General features: G+C 42.2%; 1 protein-coding gene across 1 annotated transcript in view; it reads left to right on the top strand.

Annotated features, from left to right (window-relative positions):
• The window catches only part of nek1 (NIMA-related kinase 1), a 46,208-nt gene that overhangs the window by 968 nt on the left and 24,920 nt on the right, over positions 1 to 20,320 (top strand). Inside the window, exons 3-25 of the mRNA XM_083766414.1 lie at positions 27 to 123; positions 541 to 638; positions 1,198 to 1,281; positions 1,812 to 1,879; positions 1,973 to 2,059; positions 2,511 to 2,565; positions 4,033 to 4,233; positions 5,017 to 5,089; positions 5,478 to 5,629; positions 5,813 to 5,878; positions 7,298 to 7,357; positions 8,312 to 8,359; positions 8,630 to 8,710; positions 12,803 to 12,987; positions 14,451 to 14,561; positions 14,923 to 14,992; positions 15,619 to 15,696; positions 16,938 to 17,021; positions 17,623 to 17,700; positions 17,972 to 18,067; positions 19,065 to 19,277; positions 19,382 to 19,429; positions 19,549 to 19,831. Coding sequence (XP_083622540.1) covers positions 27 to 123; positions 541 to 638; positions 1,198 to 1,281; positions 1,812 to 1,879; positions 1,973 to 2,059; positions 2,511 to 2,565; positions 4,033 to 4,233; positions 5,017 to 5,089; positions 5,478 to 5,629; positions 5,813 to 5,878; positions 7,298 to 7,357; positions 8,312 to 8,359; positions 8,630 to 8,710; positions 12,803 to 12,987; positions 14,451 to 14,561; positions 14,923 to 14,992; positions 15,619 to 15,696; positions 16,938 to 17,021; positions 17,623 to 17,700; positions 17,972 to 18,067; positions 19,065 to 19,277; positions 19,382 to 19,429; positions 19,549 to 19,831 — 2,416 coding nt within the window. The remainder of the gene's footprint in view (positions 1 to 26; positions 124 to 540; positions 639 to 1,197; positions 1,282 to 1,811; positions 1,880 to 1,972; positions 2,060 to 2,510; positions 2,566 to 4,032; positions 4,234 to 5,016; positions 5,090 to 5,477; positions 5,630 to 5,812; positions 5,879 to 7,297; positions 7,358 to 8,311; positions 8,360 to 8,629; positions 8,711 to 12,802; positions 12,988 to 14,450; positions 14,562 to 14,922; positions 14,993 to 15,618; positions 15,697 to 16,937; positions 17,022 to 17,622; positions 17,701 to 17,971; positions 18,068 to 19,064; positions 19,278 to 19,381; positions 19,430 to 19,548; positions 19,832 to 20,320) is intronic.

The raw sequence follows: 20,320 nt of genomic DNA on the forward strand, positions 1-20,320 counted from the left end.
TTCTTTCACTGTGCTTCTTTTGACAGATGTCGAATAAAGAGAGACAGGAGTCTCGGAAAGAGGTTGCCGTTCTGGCCAACATGAGCCATCCCAACATTGTCCAGTACAAGGAGTCTTTTGAAGGTAATTTGGTGTATCCAGATCTGAGACATTGCAAGCTGAGAAATTAAAAATAACCTCAGCCATTAACCTGTCGACCAGGGGAACAGCATGGAGCCCAGTGGGGAAAGGGAGGAAGCGTGCAGATCATTAATTACATTTGGGAGGATGAGCTAATCGTATCATTTCTGTCTTTATTCGATCCAGCTGCACCCTCTGCCAGACAAGGCAAATAGAATATCCAGCTGCTAGTGAGGGTCTGGATACGCGGCAGCTTGTATCTGAAGCTTCGATCTGTTGTTTAGCTTGTTGAAGATCACTTCATTTTTGGCACTACTGTTTAGTATAAGTACTAGTAAAAGTACTAGTAGTATAAGCTTAGTATAAAGTACTAGGCTTGAGTTGTAACCTATGCTTTGTGTACATTTTTGCTTCTTTCAGAGGCGGGATGTCTGTTTATTGTGATGGACTACTGTGAAGGTGGAGACCTCTACAAGAAAATCAACTCTCAGAAAGGAGTCCTTTTTCCAGAGGAGCAAGTAAGCCACTTGTCCCGCTACGGCACAAGCCACCATAGCAGCAGTCAGTCAGTCCCATCAGCCACCTACTCTACTAATGCACAAGCCACCATAGCAGCAGTCAGTCCCATCAGCCACCTACTCTACTAATGTACAAGCCACCATAGCAGCAGTCAGTCCCATCAGCCACCTACTCTACTAATGTACAAGCCACCATAGCAGCAGTCAGTCCCATCAGGCAGTGACAACTACTCTATTAATGTACATGCCACCGTAGCAGCAGTCAGTCCCTTCGGGAGAGTACTACTGCACAAGCCAGAAGCCACTGTGAGATGACAGACTCTGATTATGTCACAGCAGACATCATATTGGACCTGGAAACTGGATTATAACACAGATAAAGTCGATAAGGCATCTTCGCCCTGGCGGGCCGGGTACCCTTCTTCTCCTTGGGCTATATTTGGACCCTTCTTATGTTTCCGTTCTAGCTCTGTGTCTGGACCACAAGTATAATGGAGAAGAACAGAAGAACTGAATACCAATGTTTGTTGTGACTTTACTCTCTCTTTTCGTTTTTCAGATCATGGATTGGTTTGTGCAGATTTGTCTGGCGTTGAAGCACGTTCACGACCGGAAGATCCTCCACAGGGACATAAAATCACAGGTAGAGTTGTTACTGTGTAACCTCTCCTCTGCTTGAATGCTAAACCAAGGATGTCTAAGAATATAGACATTTAAGTAAGCAATTATTTTTTAGAATTCTTGGATCTGAAGCCGGACTGCATGGGATTTAAGATCACATGTAGGTCCTGAAAGTGATTTACCTGCACAGACACTTGTGCTTCAAGTATTTTTGTTAGGGCGGAAGGATTAGAGATAGGCTTATAATTATTGACATCAAGAGGGTCGCCCGCCTTTAGGAGCGGAGAAACGTAAGCTTGCTTCCACTCCACAGGTAGACTTTGGGAAATTAGCAAAAGAAAGCAATGCCTTTAAAGTATACTTACAGTAGTTGTATGAAGGTTTCATGCTGCGAAAATAGATAATCTACAAGCTCTCAACATCACAAACTCACGATGCAACGCATTGTGAATCATCTATTGTTGTGTGACATCGGTGTACGATGGTCACCTAAACCAAAATATGGAAGCGGTTGGTTAAAATTCACACTGTAATTTTGAATTTTCTACTCAGAACATATTTCTGACTAAGGATGGGACTATACAGCTCGGGGACTTTGGAATTGCAAGGGTCCTGAATAGGTATGTTTAAAAACAACATACAACAAAAACACAATACATGCATGTGCAATGTATAAAACATGAATTCATTCTAATCTTTTCATTTTTGTTTAGCACTGTGGAGCTGGCAAGGACATGCATAGGAACACCATATTACCTGTCGCCTGAGATTTGTGAAAACAAACCGTACAACAACAAAAGGTACAAACATCGCAGTGTTTGTGTTTGCGCTGGTTTGTCAGTCACACTTTAAACTTTATTCACATGCGATCGATCGCTGTGCCAGTCGTGTCATTGGGTGATTATTGGGTATCAGATCTCTCATATATTGAGTGAACTAGCTGGTGTACATGCCGGCAGGAAGCTCGTATCGATTCACTCTTTGAGCCACTTAAATATGCATGTGATCTAATCCTCATCTGTACCATTACTCTTAAATGAACTGTGGAGAGCAGCCAGTGTGCTGTTCAGTATACATTACAGTTCATGAAGAACAACCTGTTTTCTCCTTTTTTATAGGAAAGGTAAAAGATTTCCAATTTCCTTGTATGTAATGCGTGTGAATGTAAACCTAACCAGAATTTACCCCTCTGTCTGTTTTGTATTGTATGCTTTCTCTCTCTCCCAACACTCTCCCTTTTTCCTTTCCCAGTGACGTTTGGGCATTGGGGTGTGTCCTGTATGAAATGTGTACCCTTAAGCATGCAGTAAGTATCAGTGGGTTACTGATGAACATATGGTTCGCTGCCTCCTCCCTTCATAACATTAAATCACTCTTTCATGTGCTGAGGGATGTTAGCGCTGCTGATGTGATCCCATTTAGAATGCACAGCAAAACCCTGTGTGTTTCAGACGACTAATCCATAACCAAAAGGAGTTCATTCTATTAGGCACAAAATAACAGTTAGTTATGGTTATTTGTATAGGAATAGATACAAACCAATACAAAAGTAATTGCCTGATGCATTATATCACAGTATTGCAGTACTATTAGAGAAAATAAAAGATGAGTATAATTATTTTATTATTTGCTGCTCTTTCATTATAGCGGCTTTAGCTATTTTTGTCAGGGGCATTCGAACATGGGGCTAAATATGTATTTCTTTTTTTTAAACTTTTATGGCGATTTCTTTATAATTGTCCTACTAGACCTGAGTAAATTACATTTGGCCACAAAAGATCACAGGGTCTCTTGAATGTGAAGGAGGAGGTGACAAACGGACATATTGAGCCTATAACACACATGACAACCCCCTAGTAGTCCGGTGTATGTTCAGACACACGGAAACCAACTACTGTGGCCACCTGTAATTTTCTCTGGTCTAGTAGGACAATAGTAAATAATAATAAAGAAATCTGTAAAAAAAAAAAATAGGCTACATATTTAGCAACATAACATGAAAGAACGCAGCAAATAAATAAATAATAATACTCAATTTTACTTTCTATAATAACCTAAAACATGAACCTTGGTTGAAAAAAAAACAAATTTGTCCTTTAAGCCTATTGTAAAATTGAAATAAAAAAAGAGTATAACGTACTACAATCAAGGGCTACATTTTAAATTCTTGAAATGTTGATCACGTTTTCAAAGATTATGGGATTATACTTCTTAAGAATATGGCAGGGATGGTACTGAACCATATCTGGGGGTGGAGGTTCACCCACGATTTTCAGAGCATGACCGTAGAGGGATTCTGTGCTACTGTTCAGAACCAGGGTGTGACATTTTACAGTGAATTTTCTGACAATTTTGTCCTAACACAAACATTAAATGCCATTGGCAATTTTGAGTTGTGTAAAGACAAACATTGATGACGAATGAGCCGGAATGAGATGATGTACGATGAAGAGCGACACTCACTTCACACAGGTGATTTTTATTATATTTATACATTCCCACTTTTGTGCCATAAACCAATAAATCCTCATTATTAGACTTTTCAGCCCTTCATCATCATCACACAGTTCATTACACTATATTTTAATGAGAACCAGAACATTAACAGATGAACATATCATATCAGCCTCACTGAATGTATCGACATTTGTCGATGCACTGATGGCCACAAGGCAGGTATTGGATGATGCCAATCTACGGCCGAGAAATCAGTGCATTCCTGACTTGGTTGTACCGTTCTGCACATAATGACAGATGTGCCTTTTATTCTCAGTTTGAGGCTGGCAACATGAAGAACTTGGTTCTGAAGATCATCCGAGGGTCCTACCCCCCCGTGTCCAACCACTACTCCCAGGACCTGCAGTTTCTCCTGGGCCAGCTGTTCAAACGCAACCCCCGGGAGAGGCCATCGGTCAGCACCATCCTGGACAAACCATTCCTCTCCCGCAGAATACAGAAGTTCCTCACACCACAGGTACAACTGAACTCGCAAACGGTTGTACTAAAGTTGTTCTGAAAAAGCACTGCCAATACTGCCTAAAAATGCTGGTATCGTCGAGTATGCCAGTCAGATTCCAATACCACGTAATTTATTTAATTATTGCCCATTTAGGACTGAGGCAGACCTGTCTGAAGTGAGTGGTGCAACAGCGCCCCCTGTTGGTACCCTAAACATACATAGGGGGCTCCATCTTGCGCCACCCTAAAATAGTTCAACTAGCCGATCTACATCGAGACATTGTGAGCTTGTAGATCGGCTATTTGAACTATTTTAAAAGGTTTTTGATAATAGTAAAAAATGGCAAATTAGTTTAGGGATAAGGGTTAAGGGGTGGTGCAAGATATAGCCCAGGGAGTCAGGGACACAGCCAGGGACGGACAAAGCTGTGCATTGGAGTGGCTGCACCCTATGGTTGCACCACTCAAAAATCCTGAGCTAAGTTTTCTGAAAAACTTTATTTAATAATATTTATTATTTAAAACATATAATAGCTTGGTGTACATGACAACAATAACCCAAAAAAGGTTTCCCGTTTGAAGGGTAATACCGTAAGTTATGGGTATCAGGAAGGAAAAAATGATATCGGTACATCTCTAAGTTGTACTCTAATATTCCATTGCACACACTACGTCACAATGCAAGGTGTTTTGTCCTTGGCTGCTTTCGGCATGTGACACCAGTGTGCAACAAAGTGTAAAACAGGCTTCAGTTTGACTTAATTTGACTATAAAATTGCTGCTCTTTCTTGCGTTCCAGATCATTGCTCAGGAATTCAGTCAGGCATACTTTCACAAGCAGCCTAAAGTGGGTCTGGCACAGGGGTTACCAGGTAAATGAGAATAAACTACCTATATAGAGGCATACAAATGTACCATATGTCCATATGACTTTTCAGGATTCAAATAAAAACATAGCAAAAGTTGCAGATCTACAAGCTCAAAACTTGTCCCTTTCTGCTGCTTTTCGAGCTTGTGAATCTGCTATTTGTGATGCTTTGTGTGACGCTGTATTATTGTATGATCAAGTAGGGTGAAAAAACACTGCAACGAGATTAATCTATCTATGAATCAATTTTATTTTCCACCCCTACTTCCTGGTCTGTAAACTTTTCTGAATTTGCTGTGGTCCTTTTTACTTGAAGCAAACAGACCAGATCAAACACATTGCTGTCACAGAATTCTATGTTTTATTTATTTATTTATGACGTGTGTGACCAGCCAAGCGTCCCGCCCCTGGTGCCATACCGCTCACCCCATCCCAGAAGATCACCAAACCAGCCGCCAAATATGGAGTGCCTTTAGCCGCAAGGAAGCTGTCGGATGCTGCCAAGAGGCCGGCGGAGAGGAAACCTGCCGTCAAACATAAACCGGTTAGTAACTACACTCACTGAACCCAACCATCAGGGGCGTTTTGACTTTCACGCTTTATCATCAGTAACAGGTGTGACTTCGCTGTCCTTTACGTTGAACTAGCGGACCAATCTGTGTGTGTGTGTGTGTGTGTGCATGCCTTCATGTCAAACCTCTGAAGCCCAGTGTGTCATGTCGCTCAGGCCCCCCTCCCAGCAGCCCCCCAGAGAAGAGTGAGTCACGTGGAGGAAGAGAGGAGAAAGTTCGAGGTACAGCCAAGAGGGATACCCACGTAACTTGTCTTATCCCTCCTCTACCCTCTCCCCCCTCCCCTCCCCTTTACACACACAAGGGCACGGTCACACATCTGCCTCCTGGGGTGTACTGGAGCTGGGGCGCGGGTGGAGACCCACTTCACTAGTTCACGCATGTCCACACATGCACGTGCGTACCCGTGAGAGTGAGTGTACCTCGTGTATCGATTTAAAGCAACCATTCATACCCTTATATATATATATATATAGCTGCCAAGTGTCAACAGGGTGAATTAACATAGGAATGGATGCATATCCAGTGTGTGACCTGTTTACTGCCAGATTTATTTATAGAAGTTTAGCTTCTTTTCAGACTATAGGGCTAATTTCAAGGTGAAGTAAAAACTGACTGTGTATCATGCCCTGTGATCGTTATTTAATTCACCCAAAACATACATTTTGCAACCACGACAGAGGTGATGTCTGCAAGGTAAATGCATATGACAGCACTAAAGTGTGTGCTCGTGAAGTAGCGCAGTAGAACATCCACAGTACACCACTGTCTGTGTCAGAAGTGTCGGAGCCAATGCATGCCGAGTTAGGCACGCCAATTGACCCTTTGTCAAGTCCCACTGTCCCGTTGCGTCTTTCTTCACACCCATTGGTTGCTGTTTGGTTGGACAAAAACCCTTTCTCTCCATCCACTACCATTGAAATAACAGGTTTTTAAGTTGCTTCGGATGTATATTCAGGGTATTCAATTCTTATTTTAAACTTGGTCTCAGTAAAAAGGAACATCTCGGGTGCAGTATAGTGACTGGGCATAAATTATGTTTTAGAAAATTCCATATAAACAACCATAATGCGGCACCAGGGTAGAACAAGGCAGAAAGAGCCTGCGGCTAGTCACTCATGAACCAATCGGAAGGCTGGTCAATTTCCCATGTTCGTCTTGCAGTGCTGGTTTGGTGTGTGGTTCACTTGACTTACGTTTCAGTAGTTGACTCATTGAAAGAAAACTACAAGCGAAATGGCTGTCAAGCGGGGTCAACGACGGCACTACCTTCCTGTTGATTGACACCCGGTCAATGTTCTAGTGTTGAACTCATCAATGCTCCACCCCTTTGCTCCCATAGTTTGGCAGTGAACGTGGAAGCTGACGCGTATGAAGTGAATGTGTGATCGTGCCCTGAAGATAGTTCTACTCTCCTTCTTATTAACCCCCCGGATTCTCTGCTCCCGGCCCTACTTCGAGCATTCTGCCTGACTTGTTTTATCTCCTCCTTTTAATCTAGTACCCAGTCTTAATTTCCTCCTCTCCTGCCTCTTCCTGGTTGCTGATAGAGCAGTCCTGCCTACCGTCTTTTTTTAATGCCGGTTCACTCTAGTAGCATTGTTCTGATTTTTGTCGTTCTCTGGTGTCTGCGTTTGCAGGAAGGCGCGAGGAAGAAGAGACTGGAGCTGATCGAGAAGGAGAGAAAGCAGCGAGAGCAGGTGAGTTTTATAGTTCAACCAAAAATTATTGATCATCTACGCAAAGTTCTTTGTCAACAGAACACTCTCAGAACACTCTCAGAGTTTGCTGACAAAACTCCACGTCAACTGAAAACAATTATGACCTTTACAGTTCCAGAAAGTGACCATAACCATAACATTTCTAAATACACCTCATGCAGCATAATAATAAAAAAAAAAACAGTTGCACTGCGAGTAGAAAAGATGTATACCATTATTTAGTTCAGAATGTTCCCCGAGTAGACTGCCTAAGGCAGTACTTGGGGAGAAGCTGCTCTAAATAATGGTAGAAGATGGGTCTGTAACAACTCACAGTGCATATTGGACAAGCTTTATAGTCATGGCTTGGTGTCATTTACTCTACTGGCCGCCGTTGCTTCAGCTGAAAACTGCTACAAAGAATTGCTAGCAAACTCCTTGAGTGTTTAAATCTTTACACTTTTTTTATTGTTTTTTTTTAAATCATCATGACAATTTGTGCAAATATTTGAATATTTACATTCTTTCAAAGCAAATATTTTTAACTCAAATCTTTGCTTACCCTCTGACCAGTTCCTTTCCCCTCCCCCTGGCCACCCGGGGCGCCTGATGGAGGGGAAAGGAACTGGTCGGAATAACTTGTTCCTTCCATGTGCTACGTCCGGCCGGGGAAACTCCCCCCTGTCAGGTGTAAAGAAGCAGCTTGGACTCCTCATGCATAAAAAGAAGCATGAGGTCAGTCCGCTGCAGGAAGTGTAGTGCCCAGGATTACATTAGATAATTGACACTGGGTGAAAAAAAGGGTTACAAAATTGTGGGATAAAAATTTAAGAAAAAACAAATCTTTGCTTCTGGGCATCCCTGGAACAAAATATAGGGGGGGCAAATACATAATTATAATTGACATGAAAAAGTTTGCGAACTACTCTTAAATGCTCAACGTGTATTTTTCAGATGGTCCTGTTGAAAGCAGCTCACATGAAGAGACATGAAAAGGAGAAGGTGAGCACTGCAGTCACTATAAGCAGCATGAGTGCAACCTAGTTTCTGCCTAATGATGTGTTATTGAAGTGGGCGGTTGTCATGCAGCGATTCCCAACCTGTGGTCTGACACAATCGATCAATCCATCTGACCACTTAACACAGCAGCAGTTGTTAAGTGGTCATGTGGGTGGTTCGCGGATGCTTTTTGAGATCTTCACTCGTCCAGAACAGGTTGGGAACCACTGTGGTTGTCTTAACACTGAGGTGACGTGAACTCTTAACCTCCAGATAAATCGTATAAACCAAGCACGAGAGCAGGGTTGGAAGCACGTCCTGAGTTCTAGTGGAGGCAGCAGTCCAGAGAGGAAGGTACTGGAGGCCGCCGGGCGCATGCTTTCTCATTGTAAATCACAAGATGGTATTTGAATGTCATACCGCTGCAGTGGTGGAAGTACTCACATTTGTTACTTAAGTACATGTATCAATACTGCGGTTAGTAAAAAGTCTGGTATTAAGAATTTACTTATTTTTAGAAGTAGTATTGGCATCACAATACTTAAAGCACCAACAGTAAAAGTACTCATTATACAGAATGTTTCACAAGTTTTGAAATGTGTATATATACACATATTTTTAAATAACATATCTATAAGCTTAAAATGCATTGAAAAGCGACACATTATGAGTTTGTAGACTATTTTCAAATAGGGCTGAAGTGGTTAATGTCTGTTTTTTGTCTAGTATCTATCTTTTCAAATCATTTTAGTGGAGTAAAAGTACAATATTTGCCTCTGATATCTGATATGTAGTGCAAGTAAAAGTATTGCAAAATGGAAATACTCCAGTAAAGTAAAGATACCTCAAATTTGTACTTAAGTTAAACATTTGAGTACATGTACTTAGTTACTTTCCACCACTGCCTCTGGGACCAAACGTACCTTCAGCACATGGCATTTAAATGCCACTAATGCATGGCCGCCGTACTGAATTGCATGACTGTTTCGGAGCGGGTGGTTTTCCGGAGAACTGCTCATCCGATGGATTTCACTTCATTTGGGTCCTGGGAAGTACCTTCACCAAGTGAAGTGTTCTCTGGATACAGCATGTGAAAGACATGCAGACATTATATTTCATGCTTTTCTCATTCCTAGAATGTAGAGATTTACATATTCTGCATTTAATCATCTGTCAATACATCCGTCATGTTCAATAGAGGGTATGCACATGCATAAAGTGAATGGCAGATCGAGTGGCAAATCGTGTGGCAAAGTGAGTGAAAAGTGAATTTAATGTTGTTTAAAGTAATTTAATGCAATCAAATAGGACTTTTCTGTTTGGATGTATGGGCTGTGAAGGCAAGAAAGTAGTTTTTTGCCACTCAGTAGGCATTCCCGCATAACTTCCGGGTATGATGATGATGTCACGTACATACCCTCTATTCACACTTTTCATACAGCCCATAATGCATTGCGATTGTGTGTGCGGCAGTTCCGGTTGCACACTGGGAGGGGTCGCGGGAGGTGACGAGGAGGGAAGCCTCGCCCCCACGGGGGAGAGGCTTCCCTCCCGTCCCATCCCACATTCCCGGCTGCTGTTAGTCTGTTCTCAATAGGTGTTCCACTGTTCCAACAGGGTGGTAAAATACTGAAAGGCTTGATGCTCCTGCACTCTTCACATTTGCCTTGTGTTTATCTGTCAGTGCATGCCGTTCAATGGAGCCTTTACCTTTGCTGCTGATGTCAATATCCGTTCTACACAAAGTGCAAAATGCATGGAAACTGTCAATCCGACTTTTCTTTATGAACTCTAGTTCATTGATCCATTCCTCATTAAATGAAGTCTTTCTTTTCGGCATATTTGTTTTTTTAATCTATCTCTGCACAAGCACATGGGAAAATAACGTCTATTATATTTTATTTCATTCATTCAAGTCATGATGAAGGAATGAGTTTGTGTTGCGTAATGCTGTGGCCCCGATGGTATGGTCTTCGCTCGTAGCATTTTATTGAAGACTTGAATCGGGTGTGAGGATTATGGAGATGTTTTTATTTTTTTTAAAGGTTGAGAAATGAAAGAATTATGGCCGTTTCTAATCTCAACATTTTATTAAGAAAGCAGCCGTGAAGAGCGCTGTTGCCATGTCTCATAGAAACAAGTAAATAGGTATATAAAAATAATCCCAAAAGAAGCGCATATAACAGGGGTCTGTAACCTATTTTAAATAAAGTGCCATGTTTTTATTTTCTACATAGTGAGTCTGCCATATCCAGATTAATTTTAAAGGTATATTCAGTGATTTCACTCAAAAAACCTTAGGTTTCGTTTTTGGCTGGGACCTAAGTCTTTAATCCAATCAGGATAGAGAGCCAAAAACGAAACCTAAGGTTTTTTGACCCCCAGGGGTTAACTGGGGACAGGGAGGAACTCCTTATATGGTCAGCACACTCTATAGTAGAGAGGATTATCACAACAAAACAAAAAAATAAGTGATATTTGAATTAAGTGAAATCACTGAATATACCTCTAATGACACCACAATAAAATAAAAAAACATATTTTGATTGTCCACAAATATAAAGTTCTTCCTTTTTAAATATCTTCTTGCACATTGTTATAATGATCATTATATATCCTCCTGCAGTCAGAGTTCATAGTTTTAATGAATGAATGTGATGCATTGTGAGCTGGTAGATCTGCTATTTTGGATTAGCCGTCCTTAGTTGGGCAAATGCATTCATCTGGGGATCCTTGACATGGGAATGTGCTGTGTGAGGATCACTGGTTTAAACAACATTAGGAGAAAAGCCCAAATAACCACTTTAGAAACAAGAAAAGCAACCACAACTAGTACAACTACCAATATTTACAAGCAACTTTACAGAAAAAGAAGCCGCTTATAATAAACAGACATGGCAACACTCCAGCAGCCTCCCAGAGCCGCTCAAGTGTAAAATCAAACAGTGCTTTTTGCATTAAGAGGTGGTCAGACCTGTACGTCTTATCGTTATGCGCTGAGTGTCTGGCCACCCTAGATTTCATGTGAAATGTACCTAAATCAATCAATCAATGAATGTCTGCAGTGTTGTTTACTATTCGTTATTGTGAATGTGGGTGGGACAGTTGGAGGCGACAGTCTGGCCATGCAAGCGTGTAAAGTGTAAACAGTGTGACGCTACATCAGTGGTAGCATCCCATGGGCCGCACACACGACTCTGTCCCCAGTGCGTTGGCGGGGAAAAGTGTGAATACAAACAAGTTTAGGGGTGCAAAGGTTCATTGAACTAATCAAATAAGTTGTTTTATACCTGCAATACCCTCATACCTGTCTAACTACTTCTCCAAAGTCAGTGACACCCACAGCCACAACACTAGAGGGAGTGACCATGATCTGGTACCACCCTATTTTAGTGGAAAAAATGGTAAATGGGTACATTATCCTTCTACTACTCTGCCACCAAAATGCCCTGACACCATCCATGATTAAAAGATGTGAATTTCTTTCAAAATTGGCCTGAAAAAACATCAACATAAATATCAATTCCCATCAAATGGGGTTGTTATTCACTACCGCCGTTTTTGCTTTCTCTCCTTTTGTACATAGTGTTTTGTATCTCCTTTGTACATATAGTGTTTTGTATTGGTTGATGACTTGTATTATTGTGCTAATTTCTTATGCTACAGTATGTTGATGAATTGAATTCATAGGACCACAAAGGAAGCATGTCCCCATTACTTTTGTGTGTTATCCTTTTAGCCGTAATGTCTGACTCTACCACCTCCTTGTATTCAATCAATCAATTTAATACAATGATGTATTACTAATCTATCTGTATTCTTTTAGGCATAGCTGAAAATAGCTCACTAGCTCACAATGCGTTCTCCTGTAACCAGTGTTTAATCCAGGCTGTCTGTCCTCTGTTCTCCTGTAACCAGTGTTTAATCCAGGCTGTCTGTCCTCTGTTCTCCTGTAACCAGTGTTTAATCCAGGCTGTCTGTCCTCTGTTCTCCTGTAACCAGGGTTTAATCCAGACTGTGTCCTCTGTTCTCCTGTAACCAGGGTTTAATCCAGACTGTGTCCTCTGTTCTCCTGTAACCAGTGTTTAATCCAGGCTGTCTGTCCTCTGTTCTCCTGTAACCAGTGTTTAATCCAGGCTGTCTGTCCTCTGTTCTCCTGTAACCAGTGTTTAATCCAGGCTGTCTGTCCTCTGTTCTCCTGTAACCAGTGTTTAATCCAGGCTGTCTGTCCTCTGTTCTCCTGTAACCAGTGTTTAATCCAGGCTGTCTGTCCTCTGTTCTCCTGTAACCAGTGTTTAATCCAGGCTGTCTGTCCTCTGTTCTCCTGTAACCAGTGTTTAATCCAGGCTGTCTGTCCTCTGTTCTCCTGTAACCAGTGTTTAATCCAGACTGTCTGTCCTCTGTTCTCCTGTAACCAGTGTTTAATCCGGGCTGTCTGTCCTCTAGTGTTTTGGAGCTGGACGTCTCAGGGCGGCTGGGCCAGCTCAGTGTCACGGCGCCCCTCCAGCCCCCATCACCATCGGCCAGGGCCTGTATGAACACTGCCACGCTGCTTTGGACCAGATGGCCATGCTGCAGCCCAAAGACTTCAGCAGAGATCGATCACCAGCAGGGGGCAGGAGTCCTGTTCGGTAGGTTCAGGCCAGGCCTCTGCCTTCTTAAAGTGAAATCACTACACAACCCAAACCTCTACCAAATTTCGCTTTAACGAGCACTGGCATCCCTATTTTTATCTCATTATACGCACGGAAGCATAATTAGATTGAAAATTTTCCAAAAATTGCAGATTTTGCAGAACTTCTGCTCTGAAGAAGGCTGTTTGCCGAAACGTGCCTGCGTTCTCAAATAAACATGGGAAAGTGCATTTGAGCCAGTCTTGCATCTTTTATTTAGTAATTTTTGGAGTGCCGCTTTTTCCATTTAGTTGGTTTATGAGTTAAGTTATATTCAAAGCTGAGCTGCCTTAACCAAGGGCAGTTTCCAGAGGACGCGCACCTGCTTTTCTTTCTTTAGCAGATTTACAAGCTCAGTGAGTGCGTAATGTTTGGTTTGACTGTATTGCTGCTGTGCAGGGGTCATCAATGTGTCCGTACACAGACACAAATGTGTCCCTCGCAAGACATATCCATGTCCATGGTAAATCTTTGATTAAAATTAAAATCACACCAACGAAATGTACTTACTTGCCAGGCCCCGTGTTTTCTTCAGAGTAAATGGGACAATGATTTAATTAATAAGAGAAATACTATAATTAAAAAATTAGAACGGCACCACCAGGAGACCGACTTTTGTAATACACATTACTCCTCCAGATTTTGTCCAAACATTCCGCAAATTGTTTAGTATCTCTATAGTCATGTGCTCAAGACGGACCTGTCAGATATTTCATATTCCATCCTAATTGGCTAACATTGGCTTTCAAAGTTTGTATGATTGGCCCGTTTTGAACAAAAAGCCTCAAATCATGAACGCAGCGTGCAATTTACGTGAAATCTTTCACACGCTTTCCTACTAAGCTGAGGAATATATCCCACACTTTTCACATTGGCCTGTTATAGCGCCACCAACAGGTGCATTTCTGATTGCATTAAACAATGTTAAACTCACCAACATTGCAGCTGTATGAAAAGCTTGAATTATCCTCTTTCTATCTGCAAAGTTTTTGTTTCATAAAAATCCACCATAGAAACGTTATGAGCTACTTTCTGTCAAGAAGTGCTTGTTTTCAATAACACAACATTTTGCTGCCTCCTGCATTATGTGACATTTAGAAACAGGTGGTACGCAGGACGGTTGAGTGTTGGAGTTTGAAAGCGCTCGTTGGAAATCACTCAATGTTTTGACACTCAGTCTAGATGAGGGGGCGTGTCCTGATGGGAAAATCATACTCTCTATTCCATTGCCATCAAAGGCGTAATATCAAATGGCACCCTTTTCACATTGGCCTATTATAGCGTCACCAGGAGGCCACAACCTGACCTGGCCTGGTGGAGACTTTTTCTAGTTTTGTATAGTATATCTGTGGCAAATGTTTTGTCCATCACAAGCTGCCATGTGACGACTCCTACTCCTGTGTTGCTGTTGTTTTTTAAAGGTGTGTACCTGCTGCAGCAGGCCCGGTGCTTCTCAACGGACCTGCCCGCTCCCCACACCCAAGCTCCGTCAAGAGGCTGCAGTACGTCTCCAGACAAGCTCATGTGAACAGGTCTGTGAAGTAACAACTCCACGTAACTCAAGTCTCTTTTATAATTATATATTATTATTATTATTATTATTATTATTATTATTATATATTATTACTAGTGCAGTGCCCATTAGGAACTCGTGGGACGGGCAGATTGCTTGGTCTCTGCTCCCCCCCCCCCCCCCCCCCCCCCCCCTTGAAGGGTTCTTGAGAGACATGCGATTGACTTCACACTCCACAATGCACTAACGTGGGTTCTCAACAATACAGCCGAATCGGATGAATGGTTCTGGAGATGTGCAAATGTGTCTCATGCACACACGCTTTCTTGCTTGCTTGATTGCTTGCACACACAGTGTGACCCCAGTGTGTTCTCTTCAAGGCACGTGGAGGAGTTCCTACAGAGGAAGAGAGAGGCCATGCTGAACAAGGTCCGAGCAGAAGGACAGCTGGTATGTACTGTACTGTAGCACAGCTATGATGTATGTACTGTACTGTAGCACAGCTATGATGTATGTACTGTACTGTAGCACAGCTATGATGTATGTACTGTACTGTAGCACATCTCTTCACACTCTTCAGTTCAACCCAAATATTCGAAGAGATGGAAGCTTTAAAAAATATCAGTATTTTGGAATTGGCACCCCGAGCTGAATATAGTTATTTAACATGAACAAAAAATATTACTCGTTGTGTTCTAGATCTAGACTCTCTAGGAACTGTACAATAACGTTCAAGAACACTTTTCTCACAGAATTGCTTAAAAAACTAAAATTCATATTTGGTTTTTGGTTTTTGACTTTCACTGCTTTCTGGGAAATTTACACATTTATAATGCAGTACTACGGAGCCCCTGAATGGCTATGCATTCAAAATATATTTTATCTTGTCCGTACAAGATAATATAACGAGATATTATCTTGTACGATATATGATTTATTTCCCCTTTTTGTTTTGCTAACATCAATGAACCATAGTTAAACTTTGTATATTGCGGCCCCAACATCTGACTGTGATGACAGTTAGGTGTGAGAAGGAACTTCATTCTAAAGTGTGGTTGACTTGAACGGTAAAACAGGGGGCCCGGCAAAACCTGGCAGCCGTCTATGGAAGCCGGGCGGGATACAGGCGGCCCAGGGTCAACCCAGAAGAGGAGGTAGGAGCTCAGGTCTCAGTTGTCACACCGCGCCACTCGTCTGCCTTGTCCTCCACCATTTGTGTGTGTGTGTGTGTGTGTGTGTGCGCGCAACGCTCAGCTCAGACACTCCCGTAAAAATCATACCACCCAGGTGACACCATGGCCGAACACCCGCACGGCGCGATGCATGTTAGAGTGTGTGTGTGTCACAGGTTTATTGATTTGGCAATTGTTTTTTTTCACTGCATATACTCATTGTTCATGTTAAACCGTATTTGTTGTACTTTATTGCTGTTACCCACCTCAAATAACCTCACTTGCTATGGTTTTTATGTAAACATTTTTCATTTGAAGGAAAACGATAAATATGTTTTTATTGCATTGTCAACTGCTGTTCTCACTCTGGCTGAAAGACTGATCCCTTGTATCATTACTATGTTTTATTTATCCCTGCTTACAGTATGTACACATATGATATGTTTTATTTATCCCTGCTTACAGTATGTACACATGACTATTATCATTATCAGTTCATGTACGTATGTAAAACTTAACCCGTATAAGTGTATTTATTGTTTGTCGATGTGTGTTTGTGTCAGAGGTGGTGGGGCGGGCAAAGGTAAAGTTCCTGCCCACCACCACCATGGAGACTAGCGGTTTAAGTCCTCCATTGGTTGCATCCGGCTTGGTTAGAAAGTTCCAACAAACACTTTTGGCCGTGTCTGTGGAGGGTGATCTCTGTCACATCCCTAGAGACTCCTACAGGTTGGTCACTCAGGGCATCTATTCTCTGGATTGTGGAACTAGGAAGAATAACGTCTTCCAAACTCCTAGTGAAAGTCGCCACTGTCAGGTGACATGTAAGTGGCCTTGATGTCACTCATAACTAGGGTTGGGATTTTAATGATTCCCTCTTACCGGTCAGATTCCCCTAATTGTCCCCTTAACCATTTCTACAGTACAATATGGTGGTCCTTGCAATTCAAACATTTCAGAACCACCGGTATTGTAATTACTAATTGTATAGCAGGAGTCTACTGTACATACCAGCTCTGACAGTGTGATAAAAACTGGAAATGGATCCCAACCTTACTCGTAACACAGGAGACGCTCTCCCTAAGACCACCTGTAGGAGCAGTGACAAGGGACTAGAAGAACACACAGGGAACTGGAACAATGACTAAATTGGGGGAAAGTAACAAAACAATTGTGTCTTTATTTACGGCCATATAAGACGTCATCTTTCTGTTCTTCTCCAGGAGTACCTAGCGAGGTTGAGACGGATCCGACTGCAGAACTTCAACGAACGTCAGGAGATCAAAGCTCGGCTAAGAGGAGAGAAAGTAAGGTCAATCCGCTGTATTTCTGTTAGTGATATTTAGTTCCCCCCCCCCTCCTCCACCGCCCTGTGTTTTTACTGTGCTATTGAGTATGACACCGTCCTCCACCACCCTGTATTTTACTGTGCTATTGAGTATGACACCGTCCTCCTGTATTTTACTGTGCTATTGAGTATGACACCGTCCTCCACCACCCTGTATTTTACTGTGCTATTGAGTATGACACCGTCCTCCTGTATTTTACTGTGCTATTGAGTATGACACCGTCCTCCACCACCCTGTATTTTACTGTGCTATTGAGTATGACACCGTCCTCCTGTATTTTACTGTGCTATTGAGTATGACACCGTCCTCAAGTATTTTACTGTGCTATTGAGTATGACAGCATCCTCCTGTATTTTACTGTGCTATTGAGTATGACAGCATCCTCCTGTATTTTACTGTGCTATTGAGTATGACACCGTCCTCCTGTATTTTACTGTGCTATTGAGTATGACACCGTCCTCAAGTATTTTACTGTGCTATTGAGTATGACAGCATCCTCCTGTATTTTACTGTGCTATTGAGTATGACAGCATCCTCCCTGGCTGGTGTTGTGTTTCAGTATGACAGTGACGGCTCTGATAGTCAGGAGTCCAGTGAGGAGGCAGAACTCAGGAGAAAGAAGATTGAGGTTCTGAAAGTGAGTCTTGGCAGTCTGATTGGCTGCCTTCAAATGTTACTGTATGTCATTGGTTACATTCACATGTGACCGTCTGTCATTGGCTGCGTTCTCATGTGTGCCAGTTTCCATAATGATGTCCATGATGCTAAAGTACTCCATTGATCTGCATGTGCGTGCTGCTTTAAATGGCACATCCCATAGGATAACGTCTTATTCTGGCTATTGGAAACGTGTTAAGTTTAATTATTCTATGGCTTTTTTAAATACTGTTTGCCTGTATGTCTACCAGGCCCAAGCTAACGCCCGTGCTGCCGTGCTAAAGGAGCAGCTGGAGAAGAAGAGGAGAGAAATTCATGAGAGAGACAAGCAAGCCTGGGAGGAGCATGTAAGTTCTCCCATCCTTTCATCTGCTGTACTTTCTTCTATGTTTTTGAATACACTGTGAAATCCTGAGTGTTAATTTAACTCTCAATTATAGCGACGATCATTAAGTTCTGTGTCTGTTGTCTCCCTCTCCTGTAATTATAACGATGTACAAACTACAGTACTGTCCAATCCAGTCTGATTCAAATAACTTCACATTGTCAACCAGTCGTTTTCTTACCCGACACCAGGGTCTATATACCTGATATTCTACTAACCACACACATTCGTTCAAATAATGTATTATTCATTAAAATAAGTCCAAGACTTTTAGTTAAAATTATGTATTATTTTACAGAAGTAGCCAAGTGATGTTTTTTGTGAAAAGGTTAAAGCTCTATATCCAGATATTAATCATTGCTATAGCCAGTGGTTCCCAAACCTTTTTGGCCGTGGCTCCCTGTTGCAGCCATATGATTTATTTTATTTTTTATGCAACATATATGTTTATCATATTTGAAATTGGCCGCCTGCATAAATGTCACTTAAGCTATATAGAGATATATATATATTTCCTATATCCACAATCACATATATGTGCATATATCCACATATATACATGCATAAATGAACCTGAATATGGCATATATTCTGCATATACTAATATTGGCATAATATGTTCATATATTTAATATAAAACCATAGCACCACCATTAGCCTTTTCATGTCACGCCACAGGGGGTGCACGCGCCATAGAGTGTTCAGTAGTAAGGTCCCCCTGTCATTACAACTCTTTAATAAAATACATCTTTTGACCTGGGTTGTCAATATTCAGGAGAGAGTACCAATTTATAAGCTTAAATGTTATACTGTTCCAATGTAGATTTGGTCTGCTCATCCACTTTTGTTTAATCACTTCCAATTTCCCTTGTGCTATCTACCTAGAACTAATTAACACTTAAATCTGTTGATTGTGTATGTGTAACCCTAATTGATGTTGCTTGTGTGTGTTGTGACAGCTTATAGCTCGGGGGCTGAAGGCCGGTGTATCAGCGGCACCCTCTTCCTCTGAGACGTCACTCGGACCCCCGCAGCCCGGAACCCCTGAGCATAGAACCCCTCAGCCTGGAAACCCTCAGCCAGAGCCTTCCGCTAAAGCCCTTGCCCTGCCTGTAGCCAAACCCTCCACCCCAGTCTTATCGATGACCGCCGCCCTCAAGGGTGTTGGCGCGGTCAGTAGTACAACTTTTAACACGGTCTCGTCAAACTGTGGATCACACAGTAGTATAGCGTCTTATCCGTTGTACCAATATTCTGCCGTCATTTTGTTCTGCAGAATTCCCCTGTTAAAGAAGACGCGCCAGAGACAGCCGCAGTGCTCCAGGTTAGTTGGGTCCGTAGATGTTTCTTTTTTGGTTGTGGTCATTGTAAGCCGCCGTGCTGAAAATACCAGTCCTACTTGGAATGGATCAAACAGGGCTGATGTTTTGTGTAACGTCACAGAAGAGAGAAATTCTACGCAGACTGAACCAGAACCTGAAAGGGCAGAACCCGGCAGAGGAGGGACCGGTCCGACCCCCAGAGGAAGCCGGACGCCCCGCCCCCCAGGAAGCCACACCCTCTGCCCGCCCACAGAAGCAGCCCGTCACAGAGGAGCGTCCAGCGTCCGGAGGAGGCGACAGGAAGAGGTGGGAGCCTGCTGCTGGAGCTCCAGTCCTCACGGTGGCCCAGCAGACTTTAGAGGACTCCAGCATCATCGCTGGTTCAGTAACGTGCATCGCATCTGGTTGGTTCTTGTGTTATTCTCATCTTGATATGTTATAATACATTAATCACTGTGGCAAACACAGGTATTGGCATACATTTCCCTGGACATTTTTCATTGGAAATGGGATTCTTTTCATTTATAGGGTTTTGTATGTATGTTGAGTATCCGTTTTCTTTCTAATCGGTCCATCTTGGCCCACAGTGAAAAGCTTGAGTTGGATTGAAATTGTCTTGTGATAATCAGTTGTAATCCTATTGGCATTAATTAATTGTCCAAAGTGTACATTAAATTGTAATTCAGAATGTAAATCAATTACTAAATGTAATGTTTCTGTTGAGAAATGTTTCCCAACACCTGTCAAGACAAAGACAGAAGTAATGTCATCAGACAGCATATTAAGCAGGCAGATAATACTGTTTAGTAGGCCAGAACCATACTGTTTACTTTACAGAGACACAATAACAGAGGAAATGAAAAACTCCCCTTTGAGAGGAAACCTAAAAGAGA

Source organism: Protomyctophum parallelum, assembly GCF_964188405.1.
Source record: "Protomyctophum parallelum genome assembly, chromosome: 6".
Taxonomy (NCBI): Eukaryota; Metazoa; Chordata; class Actinopteri; order Myctophiformes; family Myctophidae; genus Protomyctophum; species Protomyctophum parallelum.